The 18,561-nt window shown below is 47.6% G+C and overlaps 1 protein-coding gene across 1 annotated transcript in view; it reads left to right on the plus strand.

Annotated features, from left to right (window-relative positions):
* Nucleotides 1-18,561, plus strand: part of SCN10A (sodium channel, voltage-gated, type X, alpha subunit) — a 127,240-nt gene that overhangs the window by 85,855 nt on the left and 22,824 nt on the right. The window contains exons 17-21 of the mRNA XM_006890648.1: nucleotides 849-989; nucleotides 3,536-3,659; nucleotides 4,680-4,834; nucleotides 12,376-12,549; nucleotides 17,608-17,730. Of these exons, the coding sequence (XP_006890710.1) occupies nucleotides 849-989; nucleotides 3,536-3,659; nucleotides 4,680-4,834; nucleotides 12,376-12,549; nucleotides 17,608-17,730 (717 nt within the window). The remainder of the gene's footprint in view (nucleotides 1-848; nucleotides 990-3,535; nucleotides 3,660-4,679; nucleotides 4,835-12,375; nucleotides 12,550-17,607; nucleotides 17,731-18,561) is intronic.

Consider the following 18,561-nt stretch of genomic DNA (forward strand, 5'->3'; position numbering starts at 1 on the left):
ATGGAATTCCAAAATCTCTGTAGATGTTCACTGAAATGAAAAATAAACAAACTAAATTAATTAAAAAATATTTTTAATTTTTGAGGCATTTGGTAATACGTCTTTTTCTTTGCTTTGCACAACCTCTTACCACCTTAAGTTGGCATCCCAGCCCTCATTAACCTCTTCTGCACAAGATAGAGAGGGAAGAAGAGAGAGAGATCCCTGTGGGGACAGGCAGGGCTGCTGGCCAGGCCACTAAGTGGGCTCAGCTGTGCACTTCCATACCTCTTCCTCTGAAGAGGCTGTCACTTCATGTTCTAGCAGCTGCTCTTATCAGCTGCCATATTTTAGATGTCTTTGTTCGGGTGACAGCCGAGGGTAGGGCATCACCCACCCCGGAGTAAGGGACATGAACTTGGTGCTGACTGTCTACTACTCAGGGGCATTCTCAGTTCCCTCGGGGTCCTTGGGAGACCCCGGATGGCTAAAATAACTCTCCCTTTGACCTCTGGACAAGGAATAATGATCAAGGGTGACACCTATTGCGCCAGGCATTTTGCGCAGAGCATTTTACAAACATGGACACAGTCGTTGCAACAAAATGAGGTAGGTCGTGGCTTCTCAGTTTTGCAAATGGGGAAAGCCAAGATCAGAGAGGCTAAATAATTTGCCTAACATCACACAGCTTGTAAGTAATGAAGCCAAAAGTCAAATCCAAACCTTTCTGTCTGTGCAATCGTAATACTCACTCCCCAGGAGTATATTATATGTGAGGTGGTGAATATTGGGCCCTTATCTCGGCCAGTCTGTGATGTACAAGATCTCTCTAAATCTGAGAGGACTCAGATGGATTTCTCTCTTACTAGCAGGAGCAACCGCAGCAAGGTGAGAGGTTTGAGGACCACCTGGCACCCAGGAGCCCAGGTTCTCGCTTGTCCTCTGAGGACCTGGCTCCGTATCTGGGGGAGAAGAGGCCAGAGGACGCTGACCCCAAGAACCCTGCAGAGGTACGTACGGGAGATTCCTGTTGCTGTTGTTGTTGATCGCTGTTGAGTCTCATAGTGACCCTGTGAACAAAAGATCTGAAGCCTTTCTAAAACTATCGTAGTTCCTCCGGGTTTCCAGGCATGTGGTTTAGGAAGTGTGTGTCAACCGACTAAACCCTGACCAGTGAACGAACGGTAGGGCTGGCAGGATGGAGAGGGGGCCATTCCAGGCTACACTGGACCTCGTGGCTTCATTTCTCATCCTGGGAATTTTCAAGTCCCTGATGTCGTAGCTTGTAGTGTAACGCTGTAACCAAAACCCTGAGTGTCCCAAGCAGTTCAAAGCCACCAGCCACTCCATGGGGAGATGACAGGCAGTCTCCTCCAGCTGAGATTTCCAAGCCGGGAAACGGCTATGAGGTGGAACCAGTTCAACAGCACTAAGTGGGTGAGCCTAGTTCCTAGACCATTCAGCATGGCTTTCCGCTTGCACCACAGGCGTTGCCACAGTCTCACCCCACCGTTGCCCCAGACTCGCCCCAGGCTGGTTGTAGGGACAGCAGTAAAGAATGACGTTCCACAGGTCTGATTCAAGGACAGCTCTGCAACTACTCTGAGCCTCCGTTTCTCTATCTACTAAACAGAATGGCAGTGCTTGCTTTGTAGGTGGGTTCTGTGACTCCATTGAAATTCTGCTTGTCAAGAGTATATAGCTCCTGCTTGAAACAGACCAAGAGCCCAAAAGTTGACAGCCAAGGTGGGGGGCGGTGGAAAGGACAGGAAAAAGGCACAAAGCAAGTGAAATCTCTTTCAGAGGCAGGAGATGAGGGATGGAGTCGGTCATGGGTGAGGGAGTCCTCCCTGGGACTCTCCTCCGCTTTCTTTGGTCCACATGACAATTTCCAGCTAAAAATGCAGTCTCTGTAAGACTGTCAGTTCTCAGCTCACCTAAAGACTGCTCTCCTCAGCGGTTCAAATCCATCCACCACTCTGCAGAGTGATAAGGCTGGCCTCGCTCAGGTAAAGGTTGACAGTCTTGGAAACTCCATGGGACAGTTCACATATTTTGACTCCAGGACAATGGGGTTTTAGGTACTTGAGCCTAATGGGTGGACGTAAAATTTGCGTTTGACTAGTAACCTAAATGTTGGCAGTTTGAAACTACCCAGAGCGGAAGAAAGGTCAGCAATTTGCTTCCATAGAGAATACAGAAAGGAACACTCTATGGGCCTGTATGGACCTTATGAATGGGTCAGCACAAGTCAGAATCCCTGTGCCCGCTGTGGGTTTAGTTTTTGGTTCATCTTTGCCAGTGCTTGTCACCGTCCTCTCTCTGTGTGGACGTACCAAATCCAGTTCTTATATTTAACACAAGAGCTTTCAAGAAGGAGCCCTTGGCAGTGCAGTGGTTAAACGCTGGGATGTTAACCGAAAACCTGTTACAGGATGAGCTTTGGGCTGGTTCCCCCTCCAGTGAAGGAGAGATAGGACTTTCTAAGATAAAATCCATGGGGTGGATTCGAACCACCAACCTTTTGAACTGCTGACCTTTTGGCTAGGAGCTGAGGGCTTAACTCCTGTCCTCAGGAGCCCCTGTCCTACCGAAGCTCTTTAGGCAATGATAAGGGAAATGTCATTCATTCCTAACATCCCGTCAGCTTGACAAACTGACTGACCACAGCGAAGTGAGAGGCGAGAGTGGCTGAGGTGGGGTTTGGGGCGCATTAAGTCACTTGGTCTTGCTGCACAAAGTTGCTGTTATTGTTGTGTACCATCGAGCCAGAACCAACCCATAGCCGACCCCCTGGCAGGTTTTCAGAGGCAGTTAATCCCACTGGAGAAGATTGCCCATCCTTCTTCCGCAGAGCAGCTGGTGACCTCGAACCACATGCCTTTGGGATTGCAGTGCAGCTTCTTGCCACTAGGCCACCAGCGCTCCCTTGCTGGACACAGGTTGTCTCATCTGTCTCGTGGACACCCTGGCTTCTTCTCTCAGTGTGGTGTTTTCAGTACACATCCGCTGGGTGCTGATCTTATTTTCGTTTTCAGTCCATGACCCTGGACAGGCAGGGAGGGGCCGGAGAGCAGATGGGGACCCACCCCACCATTTGGGTCCATTAGTCCAGCTATCAGGTTCACTAATGAGAGAGCAGCTACAACTCCTAATTGAATTCATCTGGAGACATTACAGGGCTGGGGCTGTGGGGAGGGCAGAAGGCCCTTGCGGGGCTGCTCCCTGATTAAATATTCAAGCCCCGAGAACGCTGACAGTCTTTATGGGTATAATTACGGTGTCTCAGCCCTCATCAGCACTCCATCAGGGTCCTAAGAGTCTGAGGCCTCTAGCAGTTGAACCTCTGGGACTTGACGGATAGCATCCCTGTTCCGGGCCTCAGCTGGTGAGGCAATGAACACATGCAGGAGGTGGTGGCCTGAGGGGGCTCGAGTTCCTGGGCCCACCCCATAGCCCGGAGCTCCTGGCCAATCTGACCTTTAGGTGGTCCTTTTGTGGATCTACCGGGCCCCTCTGAGAGCTGAGCTCACTGCCCCCCGTCTCTGCCCTGCAGGGTGTGGATGACACGAGCTCTTCAGAGGGCAGCACGGTGGACTGCCCGGACCCAGAGGAGATCTTGAGGAAGATCCCTGAGCTGGTGGACGAGCTCGAGGAGCCAGACGACTGCTTCACAGAAGGTAAAACCGTGGCGGTGGCCTTCTCACGTGGACATGACTGGGAGACTCACTCACAGGGTCTCTTCTATACCCCTCTATCTAAGGCTCGAGGGGCCAGGGTCAAACGTAAGTGCCCACCACTCTCAGCAGCCTCGCATTGACGTCTCCATCACACATCATTTCAGACATGACAAAGGGAAGAAAGCTTGAGGGCACACCCATTGTCACCCTCAAAATCTCCTCAGGGGTTTCAAACCAGCCCCCTTGAGATCAGAAAGGGAAAAGGTCACCTCTGTCCTCACCACTATAAATGCTCCTGACTGGAGACCTGAAAGGCCAGCGGTCATGATGTGTTTATTTCCCCTTATCTATCAGGTAACTCTTAAGGGTTGTTGTTGTTGTTAAGTGCCTTCGAATCATCGACAACTCATAGCGACCCTACGAAAGACCTGAACATTTGTATCATTTTCACCGAACCTGTATATTATTCACTTCCTTTTTCCTCAGTGTCCAGAACCATGAAGCATACAATATGTCCTCAATAAGTATCTGTACAAGGGAGAATAAACAGTTCTTGTTATGAAGGTAATTGTGGTCTCAACACATTTGAAAAATGACCAACTTCACTGAACGGCCCGTTCTCCTTGACTGAGAGCTGGACCCGGCCAGACTCAGGTCCCATCCCCGCTATCCCACCACCCTTCAGTCTAGCTTGGACTCCAGTCAGAACTCCTCAGATACCACCAGGCTTTCTGGGCTTCCCGGGAGACATGAGCTGGGTGTGCGCAGGGACAGGGACCGTTGGTATCTGGGAGGTTGGCTGAGGAGGACTTCAGAGTGGGCAGGTTGGATGATGGAGAGGAACACCTGGAGGACAGGATGGAGAGGCTGCCTGGGAGAAGCCGGTCTTCTCACATATTCTAGAAAAGAATTCTTTTCCAGTAGGATGGAGAGTGGGTTCAGAGGAGATGCAGGTTTGGAGTAGGAATGGTCCTCTGATCTAGCCGGACATCGTCCGCCGTCCGTCCCCTCTGCCCACAGGCTGCATGCGCCGCTGCCCGTCCTGCAGAGTGGACACCTCCAAGGCCCCGTGGAGCGTGGGCTGGCGGCTCCGTAAGACCTGCTTCCTCATCGTGGAGCACAGCTGGTTCGAGAGTTTCATCATCTTCATGATTCTGCTCAGCAGCGGAGCGCTGGTACGAGGGTGGCAGGGTGGGGGTCCCCAAGGCCCTGGAAAAGCCTCCCTGAGCTCCCCTGACTCCTGAGCCGAATACCCCCAACTTGCGGCTTTAAGGAGAGCTGTACTCTGCCACAAAGGCTCCCGGTTTTGTCTTTTTTTCCCCTTTTATAAAATATTGTGGTGGAAACATACCCACCAAAACATTCACCAACTCAACGATTCGTACTTCTAAAATTCATGACACTAATTACATTCTTCACATTGTGCAACCTTTATCAATTTCATTTTTCAACTTATTCCACAGCCTTTGTCATAAATTTAAAGTCCCATATACAAAACTTCCCTTACCCCCTTCCCACCCCTGGTAGCCACTAATAATCCTTATTTTTCTGAATAGCTGCTTGTCTCGTAGAAATAAGATCATTGTGTCTCCTTTGGTGGCTGACGATTTTAACTCAGCATAATGTTTCCAAGGTCATCAATATTGGGGCGCTCACCCGAGCTTCATGTCTCTTCATGGCTCAGTACTATTCTGTTCTGTGCACACACTACACTACACTGTGTTTATCTGTTCATCTGTTGATGGGCATGTTGGCTTCTTCCACCTTTTGGATGTAGTGGCCATCGCTGGACAGGGTTCTGTTTGTGTTTTGCTTTCATTGAAGGGCCTCTCTTCACAGCAAGGCATGCTGGGTGTTCAAGTGTCCTCGGCCTGGCCTGTTAATATTTCAAGCAGTGAATGTGCCATTCTCCTTCACAGAGGGGGATACTCAAAAACTATCCCTGTGGTGATAAGACTTTCTTTGCCTTGATTCCTTAAAAAAACCCCAAAAAACAGCATGAGATTTTTGAGGTTTTTTAAAAAAAAAAAAATTTTTTTTTTTTGCTAGAATCTACCCAAAAGGTTTGTTACTTTTGTCCAGGTTGATTGACATTTTCTGGGTTAAATTGTAAGCAATTTAGTTTTGATACTTTTTGTCTGGTCCTGGGCTGCAGCCTGCCCAGGGAATGGTCAAAAAACTATGCAAATGAGGGGAGTTGTACTCTACTAGGCAAATGAAGTGTCTGTGACCTAGTGGGAGGAGATTGGTCAATCTGTGGCTCCTACTGGGAGGGGCTGTGCCTTGAATTTGACAAGGCATTGTTTAAACATATGCAGCCAAGCCTATAAAGATTTTTAGACACAAAAAGGAGCGGTATGAGAAGCGGAAGAGAAGCAGAGAGAAGCGAAGCGAAGAGAAGAGAAAGAGAGAGAGAAAGGCAGCAAGGGACCTCCTAAAAGAGCTGAAATGACAATGAGAGGGCTAGAGGGGCCCAGAGGCAGAGCTGGTGATGGCAGGACCAAGCTGGTCTGAGCAAGGCTTCCTGTACTGAAGAAAGGAAATTTTGTCTCCGTGCTTTCTTATCTAGGTCCTGTGATATAGCATAATGATGCTGATACCAAGTTGTACCCCATTCCTTAATAAACCACATAACTATAAATACAGCCTTTGAGTCCTGCTGGATGTTAGAGCCTTGCCATATCTTAAATCGGTTTGGAGAATTTGTAAATCTGAGAAATATTTGACCTCCATCTCATAGAAATTGGTTGTGTGCTGATTTTTATATTTAACATTATTTATACAGCATCTCAACGGGTTTAAGGAATCTGTCCAAGGTCACCTAGTTTTTTAGGAGTAAAATACACCTTTACCTTCATATCCATTTGATCCCGAAGTCCCCTGGCTTCCCCCTGCTAACCTTCCCACCCCCTTGCCTAAACACACCAGCCCGTCTGTTAAAATCCGGTACTAAGAAGGCTTTCTTACCTTGTCTTCTCAGACTACTTGCAAACACTATTATTACTCCTTCAAAGCTGACAGCAAATCGTTATAGCAGCACTTCTCAAAATGGAATCCCCTGGGGAGCTTAGTAAAATGCAGATTGTGATTCAGTGGATGTGAGGTGGGACCTGAGAATTTGCATTTCCCAACAAGCTCCCTCCTGGTTGCTGGTCCACCCTGCAGCAAGGCCTTATGGGAAAAGGTTCCCAGTTAGGAAACTTTCCTGAGCATCTAGCTGCATCTCTGCATTGCCAAGTGAGCAAAGATGACGCTCTGTATTCTGTGATGAATCATCTCAACTGTAGCCCTAGGTAGACACTGGGAGGGGGCTCATCATCTACCATTGTGGGGTGTTTACTCAGAGGAGGCAAAGACCTAAGGCGTCAGTCAAGTGACTTGTCAAGGTCCTAGCTACTTAGTTCAAGGGTTAGAACTAGAGCCCCTTCTCCTCATTTTTCATCCTCATTTTTCTTCACTTTGTCTTTGTCCCTAATGGACACGTACTTAAGTGCCAGACGTCCCAGGAATGGTGCTTGACCATGTGCCATCCACCTTAGTGAGAATCAGACGAGAATAAGAAGGCAGAAGCTGAGAGGTGGGAGAGAAAACTCAGGCAGTAGGGACCCAAAAACCAGGGTAAGAGAACATTCCAAGGAAAAGGGGCTATGCAGGCATCACGGCTGCAGTGAGGAGAACAGATGGTGGGGTCTGCCCTGTGCCCCAGCATGTCCACCTTGACCACAGCAGCCTCAACACTGTGGTGGTCACAAAGACTGAATTCCAGGGGAGGAGGGGGCCGGCCAGTGCTTTCCCACTCTCCCTTCTTGCCTTCCTTTCCTACCTTCCTTGCTAAAAAGTAATGACCACGCTGACTGTTGGCTGCGTGTACTTCTCATTATCTCATGGACTCGTGCCCTCTCCTGGGCTTTCTCTCCTCACTTCTCCACTCTGCCTTGCTCCTTCCCGGCATCCCCAGCTGTGAGCTCAGACCCTACAACTCCTTCAGCTCCAGTGGCTCTGCCCCCAACATGTCTCCACTTCCCCAAGAGACTGACCAGGCTCATATTAGATTTAGTCTTTTTTATGCTTTTAGGGAACACTGTTGTTGTTGTTGTCGCTGTTGATTGCCTTCGAGTCGAGCAAGACTCATAGCTACCCTATGAACAAAAGGCCTGAAGCCCCTCTACAGCTATCACCATCTACCAAAGTTCATAGAATTTCTGGAGGCATGTTGTTTAGGACGTGGATGCCGCTCCTGCTTCCCAACAGGAGAGACTCTTCATTGGAAGGACAATCATGCTCGGAAACATGGAGTGTCAGCAAAAGAGAAGAATATCTCCAACAACTTGGATTGACACTGTGATCTCAGGAACTGACTCCAATGTGTCAAAGAGATGAGGATGGCACAGGATAGGACAAGGTTCAGGTCAGCTCTTCAGAGAGTCGCTATGAGTCACACTCTACTTGACGGTACCTAACGACAGTAACAGTGACATAGTGGGAGCTCTGGTGGTCCAGAAGTAAAAGCTGTGCTGCAATTTCAAAGGCACGTGGTTCAAATCCACCAGCTTCTCTGCAGGAGAAGGATGGGCAAGCTCTTCCCATGCAACTTACTGTCTCTGAAAACCTGCTGGAGAGTGAGCTACGAGTCAGTTTTGAATCGACAGCACAGAAAAACAGCAGTGACATAGTGTAGTGACATAGTCTGGTCGGCTAGTGGAAAAAAGCTGTGCTGCAACTCCAAAGGCATGCGGTTCAAACCCACCAGCTGCTCTGTGAGGGAAAGATGGGCAATCTCTTCCCATGTGATTAAATGCCTCTTGAAACCCCTTGCAGGGTCAGCTATGAGTCAGTTCCAACTTGAAGGCACACAATTATGAGTGACACAGTGGATTAAATGCCAGTCTGCTCACCTGACAGTCAGCAGTTCTAACCCACCCTCTACACCATGCAGACAAAGATGAGGAAATCTGCTCCTATAACATTTATCACCTGGGAGGGTCATCACGAGTCAGAACAGATTTTCCAGGCATTGGGGTGGAGGGGTTTTTTTTTTGGTTTATGCTTCCACTTTGAGCATTTTTTAAAAAGGGTTTTCCTCTGACAAAGTACAAACTTTAAAAAATGAAAAAAACAACTTGGAAATTATAGAAAAATGCAAAGAGAAGGCAGCCACAGCATTTTCCCATCATCTGGGGAGAAGCTCACTTTGAAAGCATTTTGATGGACCTCCTCCCCATTTTTCTTGTGCATGTGATACATAAATATCGCAGAAAGGAAGCCACATTTAAGCATTCTGTAAGACATCCATTTTCTCTGTGGATATTCTCACCCTACATTCCTTTATGGCTTGCAGGGGATTCTGTTATGTAAATGTACTGTGACTTATTTAATCAGTCCCTGTGTTAACTTCTAATAGCTATGAATAGCCCTGTGTGTTTCCCTCTCTGGAGATTGGACCACTTCCCACCTTAGATCTAGTCCTGTGTGCAGAACCTGAAGCAGACACTCCGTACAAGCAATTTGTCAACGGGATCTGTCAGGAGAAAGGTTCAAGGGAACCAGAGCATAGAGCAGAGGGAGAGGAGAGAGGGAGCTAACGCCTTTGTCTCTAAGCTGATCCCACCTCCTGGGAGCCCCAGAGCAGGGCCTGGGATCTTCACTGGCTTTGGCACTTCAGAAGCAAATCTGCAGGCCTTTCTTCTGATCTGCCTCTGGGTACACTCGAACCACTAGCTCTTTGGTTGTTGTTGTTATGTGCCATCGAGTCGTTTCCGACTCATAGCAACCCTATGCACAACAGCTCTAAACCCTGCTCTATCCTGCGCCAACCGCACTGCCTCTGACACACCCATCCCGATTACCCCAGTCACCGAATCAATCCATCTCATAGAGGGTCTTCCCCTCCTGCGCTGTCCCTCCACCCTCCCAAGCATGATGTCCCTCTCCAAGGACCCGTCCCTCCTGGCAACATGTCCAAAGTATGTCAGACGAAGCCCCAGAATCCTTGCCTCCAAGGAGCAGCTTGGTTTAATCCTCTCCAAGATGGATCTGTTTGTTTTCCTGGCAGTCCAGGGTACATTCAGTACCCTTCTCCAGCACCACAGCTCAAAAGCATCCACTCTCCTTCTGTTCTCCCTAGTCATTGTCCAACTCTCTGATGCATAACAAGCGATTGCAAATACCATGACCTGTATCAGGCGCACCTTAGTCTCCAGAGAGACACTGTTGCTCCTGAGTACGTTTGAGAGGTCCCTAACGGCAGACTTTCCTATCGCGATACGCTTTTTGATTTCCTGACTGCTGGTACCAAGAGTGTTGACTGTGGAGCCAAGCAAACTGAAGCTCTGAACACTCTCAATCTCTTCATCATCCATCCTGACACTGCCAATTGGTCCAGTGGCGAGAATCTTTGTCTTCTTGACGTTGAGCCTTAGTCCATACTGAAGGCTGCAGTCCTTGACCCTTCGCAGCAAGCTCTTTGGTTAGCAGACATTTTTTGTCCCACCAGACAGCCAGGAGAGCGAACTCCATTGCCACCAAATTTATTTCAACTCATAGTGGTTGAGTTTCTGAGGTTGAAAGTCTTTACAGGAGGAGATCGCCCAACTTCCTCCCACTGGGCAGTTGGTGGATCCAAAACACCAAACTATAGGTGGTGGTGGTGGTGGTGGTGGTGGTTGTTATTATGTGCCATCGAGTCGCCTGTGACTCATAGCCACCCTATGTACAACAGCCCTAAACCCTGCTCTATCCTGTGCCAATCTCACTGTCTCTGATTCACATGCTCCTATAACCCCAGTCATGGAATCAATCCATCTCATCAAGGGTCTGCCTCTCCTATGCTGTCCCTCCACCCTCCCAAGCACAGTGTCCCTCTCCAAGGACTGGTCCCTCCTTACAACATGCCTAAAGTATGTCAGACGAAGCTTCAGAATCCTTGCCTCCAAGGAGCAACCTGGCTTCACCCTCTCCAAGATGAATTTATCTGTTCTCCTAGCAGTCCATGGTTTATTCAACAATCTTCTCCAGCACCACAGCTGAAAGGCATCAGTTCCCCTAGTCATTGTCCAGCTCTCTGATGCATAGCAAGTAACAGCAAAAACAATGGCCTGTATCAGGCGCACCTTAGTCTCCAGACTGACATCGTTGCTCTTCAGTACTATGGAGAGGTCCCTGACAGCAGACTTTCCCAGTGCAATTTATCTATAGCTTGATATGTTACACACTATGCCACCAGGGCTCCTTAAGAGTAGAGAATGCAGCTGATGTTGTTGTCAATGTTGTCGTTGTTGTTAGGTGCCACCGAGTCAAGTATTACTCATAACAACCCTATAAACAAGATCTTAAACCTGTCCTATCCTGTGTCATCCTCATCATCTCTGACACACTTGAGCTGTTGTCACAGTGACAATTCATTTCATTGAGGGTCTTCCTTTCTTTCACTGACCCTCCACCTTCCCAAGTGCGATGTCCTCTCCAAGGAACAGCCTCTCCCAACAATATGCCCAAAGTACATGTGATGAAGCTTTGTCATCCTTGCTTCCCAAGAGTACTCTGGCTACAGTTGTTCCAAGATCTATCCAAGCATGATGTCTTTTTTTCCCAAGGAAATCTAGCTTCAGTCTAATCCAGGGAGACCTCCGGAATATAAATGGCCTCACCGATCTGATCTATTTCGAAGCTACGGAGTAGCCTCCACAAAGCACCCTGACTATGAGCTGTCCCCCCAGGGAAGGATAGAGCTGCCTAAGAACTTCTGGAGGTGGGGACAATTCCTTTCAGCTCAGGGAGGTTCTTGGGGGGAAGGGGTACCTGCAAGCTCTTAGAACTCTCTCTGCAGATGAGAGCTGGGGTCATTGGCCCCTTAGAAAGGATTGAGGTGGCCCATCAACAGCCTCAACTACATGTTGTAGGATAAATTCTTAAAAGTCGAATTTACAGCGAGCTCTGGTGACCTAGTGGCAAGAAGCTGCACTGCAATCCCAGAGGAGAGCGGTTCAAATTCACCAGATGCTCTGCTGGAGAAGGAGGGACAATCTCCTCCTGTATCTGTCAGATCCGATTTGACAGTACACACACACAAAATAACTTTTTTAAAAAGTAGAATTGATAGGTTTCTGGAGGCTTTGACTCGTATTGTCAAATTGTCTTCCCCAAAGACTGAGCTGGCCTGAGCTCCCAGCCAACCTAAATGGCCACCGCAGCTTCCCCGCTGTCACACTAATGCTGGGGTGTTTTCCCAGTCTTTTTCATCCTCCCCAATCTGATAAAAGGTGAAATGGTGTTTTCTTTCAATGTTCCTTTCCTTGATAATCTGTGAGCAAGAACATCTTTTTTCCAGGGGGCTTGCTGGAGATCCTGACTTTCATTGATGTGAACTGCCTGTGAACATCCTTTGAAGCTGTTCTTTTTAAACCAAGTCACCACCAGCATCCCTTTGGTTCACTCACAAAATCCACGTGGAGAAAGTTTCCATTCTCACCTGCATTCAGCTCCCCTGCCAAATCCAGGTGGGGCTTCCTGTCCCCCTAGAGCTCCGCTCAGGGTTTATCTCTCACTGATGCTTCTTCCCCAAGGTCCTCTTGCCCTCCTGAGGGTGGAGAAAACAAAACGACCCCAGAGAGCTGGGTTGCAGCTCCACTCCCAGAAGCTATAGGGAGGACCGGCTGTCGACCTGCACGCTGTTACTGAGTGTCCACACAGCCTGTCTTCTTGTTCCCCCTTCCTCCAGGCCTTTGAAGACTACTATCTTGAAGAGAAGCCCACAGTGAAAGCCTTGCTGGAGTACACTGACCGAGTGTTCACATTCATCTTTGTGTTGGAGATGCTGCTCAAATGGGTGGCCTATGGCTTCAAAAATTACTTCACCAACGCCTGGTGCTGGCTGGACTTCCTCATTGTGAACGTGAGTGGCTCATGGGCACGTGTGGGGCTTGGGTTCCTCACCTCTGACTAACAGCTGCAGCCCATGCAAAGGAAGCTTGCAGGCTCCACCTTGAGGGCTTCTCCAAAGAAACTTGGAGCATTTAGTTAGCAAAGGGTGGTAGACCAGCCCGCACACCTGTGAGTGTGAAGATCCAGGGAGCATCTGATGCTGGCACAATGGGGACGCTGAGGTGAGTTACCAATTCCTAGAACCTCCAACTGGAAAGACCACTTACTGTTCTCTGCATTTTACATCCAAAGCAAGACGGCCGGAGAGGCTCTTCAGGGTGTGATGTATAAGGAGTAGTCAGCACGGTTTGCCTTGTTAGTTTAGTGGGTTCTCTAGAGAAGTGAACTAGGTTGTGTATGCAAACAAAGGAGAGAGAGAAAGTGCTTCAAGAAAGTGGCTCATGCAGTTATAGGACCTGGCAAGTCCAAACCCACAGATGGGCCAGGAGTCAGGCTTATAGACCTCTCCTGGCTTACATGATTGCAAATTCAGATGAACTCAAAATCTGTAGACCAGGCAACAGGCCGAAGGCCTCTATTGGTTCAAGAGGGGGTTGTGGAGGCTGGCAAATCTCACACCTGTTGATCGGGCAGCCAGTAGGCCAGAGAATTCTGGAGCCCAGTGTCCCAGGAACGGGAGGTCAGGTAATAAGAAAAGTACATGATCAAGAGAGAGCAAAACATCTATGTGTATTTGGGATAAAGGCTGCACCTCCAGGGAAACTGCTTCCCTTTCAAATGATTGGTCACATCATGAAAAGTATAGATTAGATTACAGTTTAACCAATCTAAGCTCTGCCAAGCCACTGAGCATGAGAGCCAGGCTGAGTTGACACGTAACATTAATCGTCACAAGTGGTCCTAAGTCCGGTTGCATAGGACACTTGCTGTAGGGAGATCTTAAACATGCAAAGACCAGGCACTGCTGTTCCCAGAGGTTCTCCTCACTTCCATCTTGGGCGCAAGCAGGTATCATATTTTTGAAAACACCCCAGGCATCTCCGGTGTGACACCGGAGCTGAGAACCCCTGAACTTACCTCACTGACTCCTCTCTCTTTGGAGAGGTGATGATGTGTGTGTGTTCAGATTCACAGTAACCTGTAGTCACTAATGCCTGCATGAAGGACTTTGCCAAGAACTCCCCACGTACTAGATGTGTGATTCATAAAAAATACAAAGAAGTCCTCCTTCTCCAAGGTCCTCAAGAATCTCCCTACCTCCCAAAGTCATGGGGGTCTCTCTTTCCTCTTAACCACTCCATTGTTCTAAGTACCCAGGCAGATAACCCCTTGATTGTATGACATGGTTCTCTAGGTGAGCTGTTTGCTCACCATTTGCTGCACTTCTGAGGGTTCCTGCAGGCAGGGTGATCCCTGTCGGTTGTTCCTCTCAGCTCCCCCACCCAGCAGCCCCCAACCCTAAGGTCTCTGCATCAGAGGTGCGCGGGATCGGTGTTTGTGTTTGACGCCTGCCTCCTGGAGCTGGACGGGGTCCAGCCCAGAACATTCTGTCCAGCCTCCCATGTTGGCAGGTCCTCCCACAGCAGGCCTGCGAGCATCAGGCTGTGAGGCCTGAGATGTGAGTCACAGGTGATAATTTTGTGCATATTAAAGAATTCTTTCTAAATGAAGAGGAACTGTTTCCTCCTATCTCCCACCCCTGTTAGAAGCAGGCACTCCTGTGCAAGTCTGACTGGTTTCAGTCCTGATCATCCAGCCAATTCATCTATCCTCTTACGGATTCTTCCTTCAAATCATTCATCCCGCCTTCTGGGCATTGTTCCTTCTATCTGTCTAACCATTTCCATTTTCTTTCCAAACATCCATCCATCTCTCCCTTCTTTATCTATCTATCTATCTATCATCTATATACTATCTATCTATATCTATATCTATATCTATATCTATATCTATATCTATATCTATATCTATATCTATATCTATACTATATCTATCTATAATCTATCTCCATTAGTTCTCTCCTTCCATTCATCCATTCCCACTCTCCCTTCCCTCTTCCTTTCTGCCTATCTGTCCATCCTAAATTTCCTTCCATCTCTCTATCCTTTTATCCTTAAGTCTTCCATCTTCTGATTCATCTTTCTATCCAACTATCCAATCATCTAATCTTCTTTTCAGCCTTTCAATGCACCTCCAACCAAGCATCCTTTTCTCCATTTATTCTCTTTCCTTTCTTCTTTTAGCTCCTTCTTCCTTCCTTATTTTTTTTAAATTTTTTAAATTAATTTTTATTTTTTATCATTTTTAAATTTTTTTATTTTCATGATACGATTTCAGAAAAAGAAATGCACAGTAAAGTGGACTGTGGACTTGGTGGGGCAGGGGATTGAATAACAATGAAAGATTATTTTTTTTCCTTTTCAAAGAGAAAAGCGAACTGAGGACGGAGGGGTGGGCAGGGAGGAAAATGTGCAACCATGAGTGAATGAGAAAAAAAATTAAATGGGAAGAATATGCTGTAAAAAAAAATTTCAAAAAAAAGTCCTTCCTTTTTTGCACTCATCATCTGTTCGTGTATTCTTTTCTTTCATCCATTCATTAATTTATCTAATCAATCTTTAATTAATTAACTAATATTATCCATTCATCTAGTCTAACCAGCTGTCCGTCTATCAGTCATTTTTCTCAGTCATCTATCTTCCTCCATCCATCCATCCATCCATCCATCCATCCATCCCTACAATCATACTTTCCTTCCTAACATCTTTCTAATGATTCCCTCTGTATTTGTACCTTTTTTTATTCATCCTTTTGTGCAGCCATTCCTCACCTTTCCATCTAGTGGTTCTCATTTCTGTCTTCCTGTCCTTCCATCCATGATAGCATGTCCCTGTCCTTTAACTTCTCAAATGTTGATGACCACTGAAGTACAGAATTGTCTTCTGTAGTTCTATGGGAAGAAGGAAGATATAAATAATCCCCTATTCACACAGAAATTGACATTTTCTTTTTACAGATTCGACACACAGCGAAATAAACATATTGGGGTCGATAAGCACTGCTGGAGACCATTAATGTCTTGGGGACACAGAGTCACAATCCTGCTTCCACTGGGAGGAGAATGGTTGGGAAGGCTTCGTGTAGGAGGTTGCATGTGGGGCTTAGAAATGTGCAGGATCTCCACAAAGATGAAGAAGACTGAAGAGAACAGTCTTAGTGGCAAGAAGCTGCACTGCAATCCCAGAGGAACACGGTTCGAATCCACCAGACGCTCTGCCGGAGAAGGAGGTGCAATATCCTCCTGTACCAGTCAGACCTGATTTGACGGTACACGCACACTAAAAAAAAAAAAAAAAAGAGGACCCTAAGCAAAGACAGACACAGACACAAGGGTGTTCAGTGAACAATTTGGTTTGGGTAAAATATATGCACGAAGCATCACTGAAAAGAGTGGGTTGTGTGTATCACCCATGCTGTGGAGTCTGGAGTTTATTCCAAGCGAGAGAAAGCACCAGTGAAGGTTGAGAGTAGGCGAGATTATGTACATAACCAGATGAGTAGTAGAGATTGGGTAAGAACGATGCAGTGCTGAGACTTGAAGACCAGCCGGGGCAGTACTCGCCTGAGTAGTGATGGAGCAGGACTTGGGAGGCAGGGTTTTGCTGGAGAGGGTCTAGGCCATGGCTGCTTCAGTTGCAGATTTTGCTCCCATGACAACCTTTCCAGGGGACTGAGTAAGAGACTGACTAGGTCCCAGCATAGAACTCCCTCCAAACCTCTCTGCCCTCAATCAGCCAGGCAGCTGGGCGCCACCTGCTGGTGACTGGAGCCTCTCCTGGATGAAGGGAGTTCCTTCACTTCTTCGTCCTGATGGAATTAAACTGCCCATTCAATGAATGGGCATTGCTTGAGGCTGCAGTACCTTAGAGTGAACCCCTCCTTTATGAATTTCCTGTGTTTATCTTTACCTAGCTTCCAGGATAAGTTAAGGTTCAACTCTGTGCCATGGCGGGATCTCACAGAATTGTACAGCATAACCTCTGTCAGGTTCAAGCCTCATACCTATGGATATTATGTCTTCCTGGTAGCTTCAAGACTCCAGGGAACTAGAAGCATTTCTCTGTGTCTGTTTGTGTCCCTGACAGTCCTTTGACCACCTCTTAAAGAACACAAAACACTGACAGACAGATCAGTAAGAGCTCATAGCTCAGTCGTTTTATCGTAGCTAGCTGTCACAGCGAGATCCCACTGACACATACCAGTCACACTTACTGAAGAATGTCAGAGCTTTGAAGACCTTGAAATCCTTAGTTTGGCTCCCTTGTTTCACAGAGGGGGAGAGTACAGACTGGGCTCTCGAGATGCTGATTCAAGATCACAAAGATTGAGTAGGGAAAGGGAACTAGACCCCAGCCAGGCCAGGACTCTTCCCAGCCCACTTTTCTGGACAAATACCATTAGGAATCCTTAAGGGGAGCTCTGATAGCCTGGTGGTAAGAAATTGCACTGTAATCCCCATTTTATCCCTCAACTTTCAGGGTAGCCCAGTAGGACCACCATCTTTCCAATCTCTAAGAGTCAATCAGGAGCTCTGGTGGCTTAATGGTAAGGAGTTGTGCTGCCAACCCAAAAGCACTCAGTTTGAATCCACCAACTTCTCTGCATGGGAGAAAGATGAGCAGTCTCCTCCCATGTGATTTAGTGTCTCTCAAAGTGTCAGCTGTGAGTCAGTTCTGACTCGACATAACACAACAAGAAGAGTCAACCGAAGTTCCAAGATGGTCATGAGTCGGTGTCATGGGCACCCCTAGAGGAGAAAGAGCTCAGGAAGTTAGCCACCTACACTCCATGGGGCGGCAATGTGGGACAGTGCAATTCTTACTCAGGGATTTATATAAGCGAGGAATAAAATCTTTACCAAGCTAGAAGAGATCGTATTCTCTCTAGACTTCTTGGAGATCGGGACGAGGTGCAATCCAGGAGGGCAGACAGAGATGCCCCATGTCCATCCCCCAAGGTTGCCTTTCTGGAACCCTCGGGTGATGTTTTTTTCTCTACCTGTATGCAGATCTCACTGACAAGCCTGATTGCAAAGATCCTGGAGTATTCGGACATGGCCCCCATCAAAGCCCTGCGGACCCTCCGTGCCCTGAGGCCGCTGCGTGCTCTGTCTCGGTTCGAAGGCATGCGGGTAAGACCACAGATTGGCAGTGCTTGGTCCTCTTCCCTCCCTTCGGTGCCCACCCTACCCCCTACCCTGAGCTCTAAGACTCTCCTCCAAAGGTCAACCCTGGGTCCACGCTTCCCTCTACAACTTGGGTGATGCTTCAGTGCCCAGAGCTCCACGTTCTTCAGACCCATTTGTGAACCCTTTCTTCCTTTCCACCCACAAATTTCACATCCCTAAATCCACTAGAGCTCAGACCTCCCACTCTCTTGTTCTTCTACACTGACCTTGATGCATGGTTCCACAAAACATTGATTCTTTCCATTTCTAATTTTTATTTATTTATTCTTTTTATGTGTGTACTGTCAAATTGGATCTGACTGGTACAGGAGGCGATTGTTCCTCCTTCTTCAGCAGAGCATCTGGATTTGAACTGCGCACCTCTGGGATTGCAGTGCAGTTTCCTACCACTAGGCCACCAGAGCTCACCAATTCTTTCCATTTCTAAACACTGACTCTTGTCATTGCCACCTTCTCAAGAACATGCTAAATCCTGTATCTTCCCATGAAAAATGAGCTCTTCACCCCCACACGCTAGTTAAATGCAATACTCACCTTATGTCCAGGCATTCGACTTAGTACCTCAATAAATTCATCCCCACTCCCCGGATTATGTTCCTCTCTGATCCAAGGTTATCACTGGGGTCTGTGCAGTTTCCCCACCTCACTCCTGTAAGAGTGGCAAAGTTTAACAGGACAGCAAGTAATAAATGTTGAAGAGAATGTGGGGGGAAGGAACTCATACATTGTTGGTGGGATTGTAAAATGGTGCAATCATTCTGGAAGGCAGTTTGG

This window comes from Elephantulus edwardii, unplaced genomic scaffold, assembly GCF_000299155.1.
Source record: "Elephantulus edwardii isolate Elephantulus edwardi_28Jun2011 unplaced genomic scaffold, EleEdw1.0 scaffold00091, whole genome shotgun sequence".
Lineage (NCBI taxonomy): Eukaryota > Metazoa > Chordata > Mammalia > Macroscelidea > Macroscelididae > Elephantulus > Elephantulus edwardii.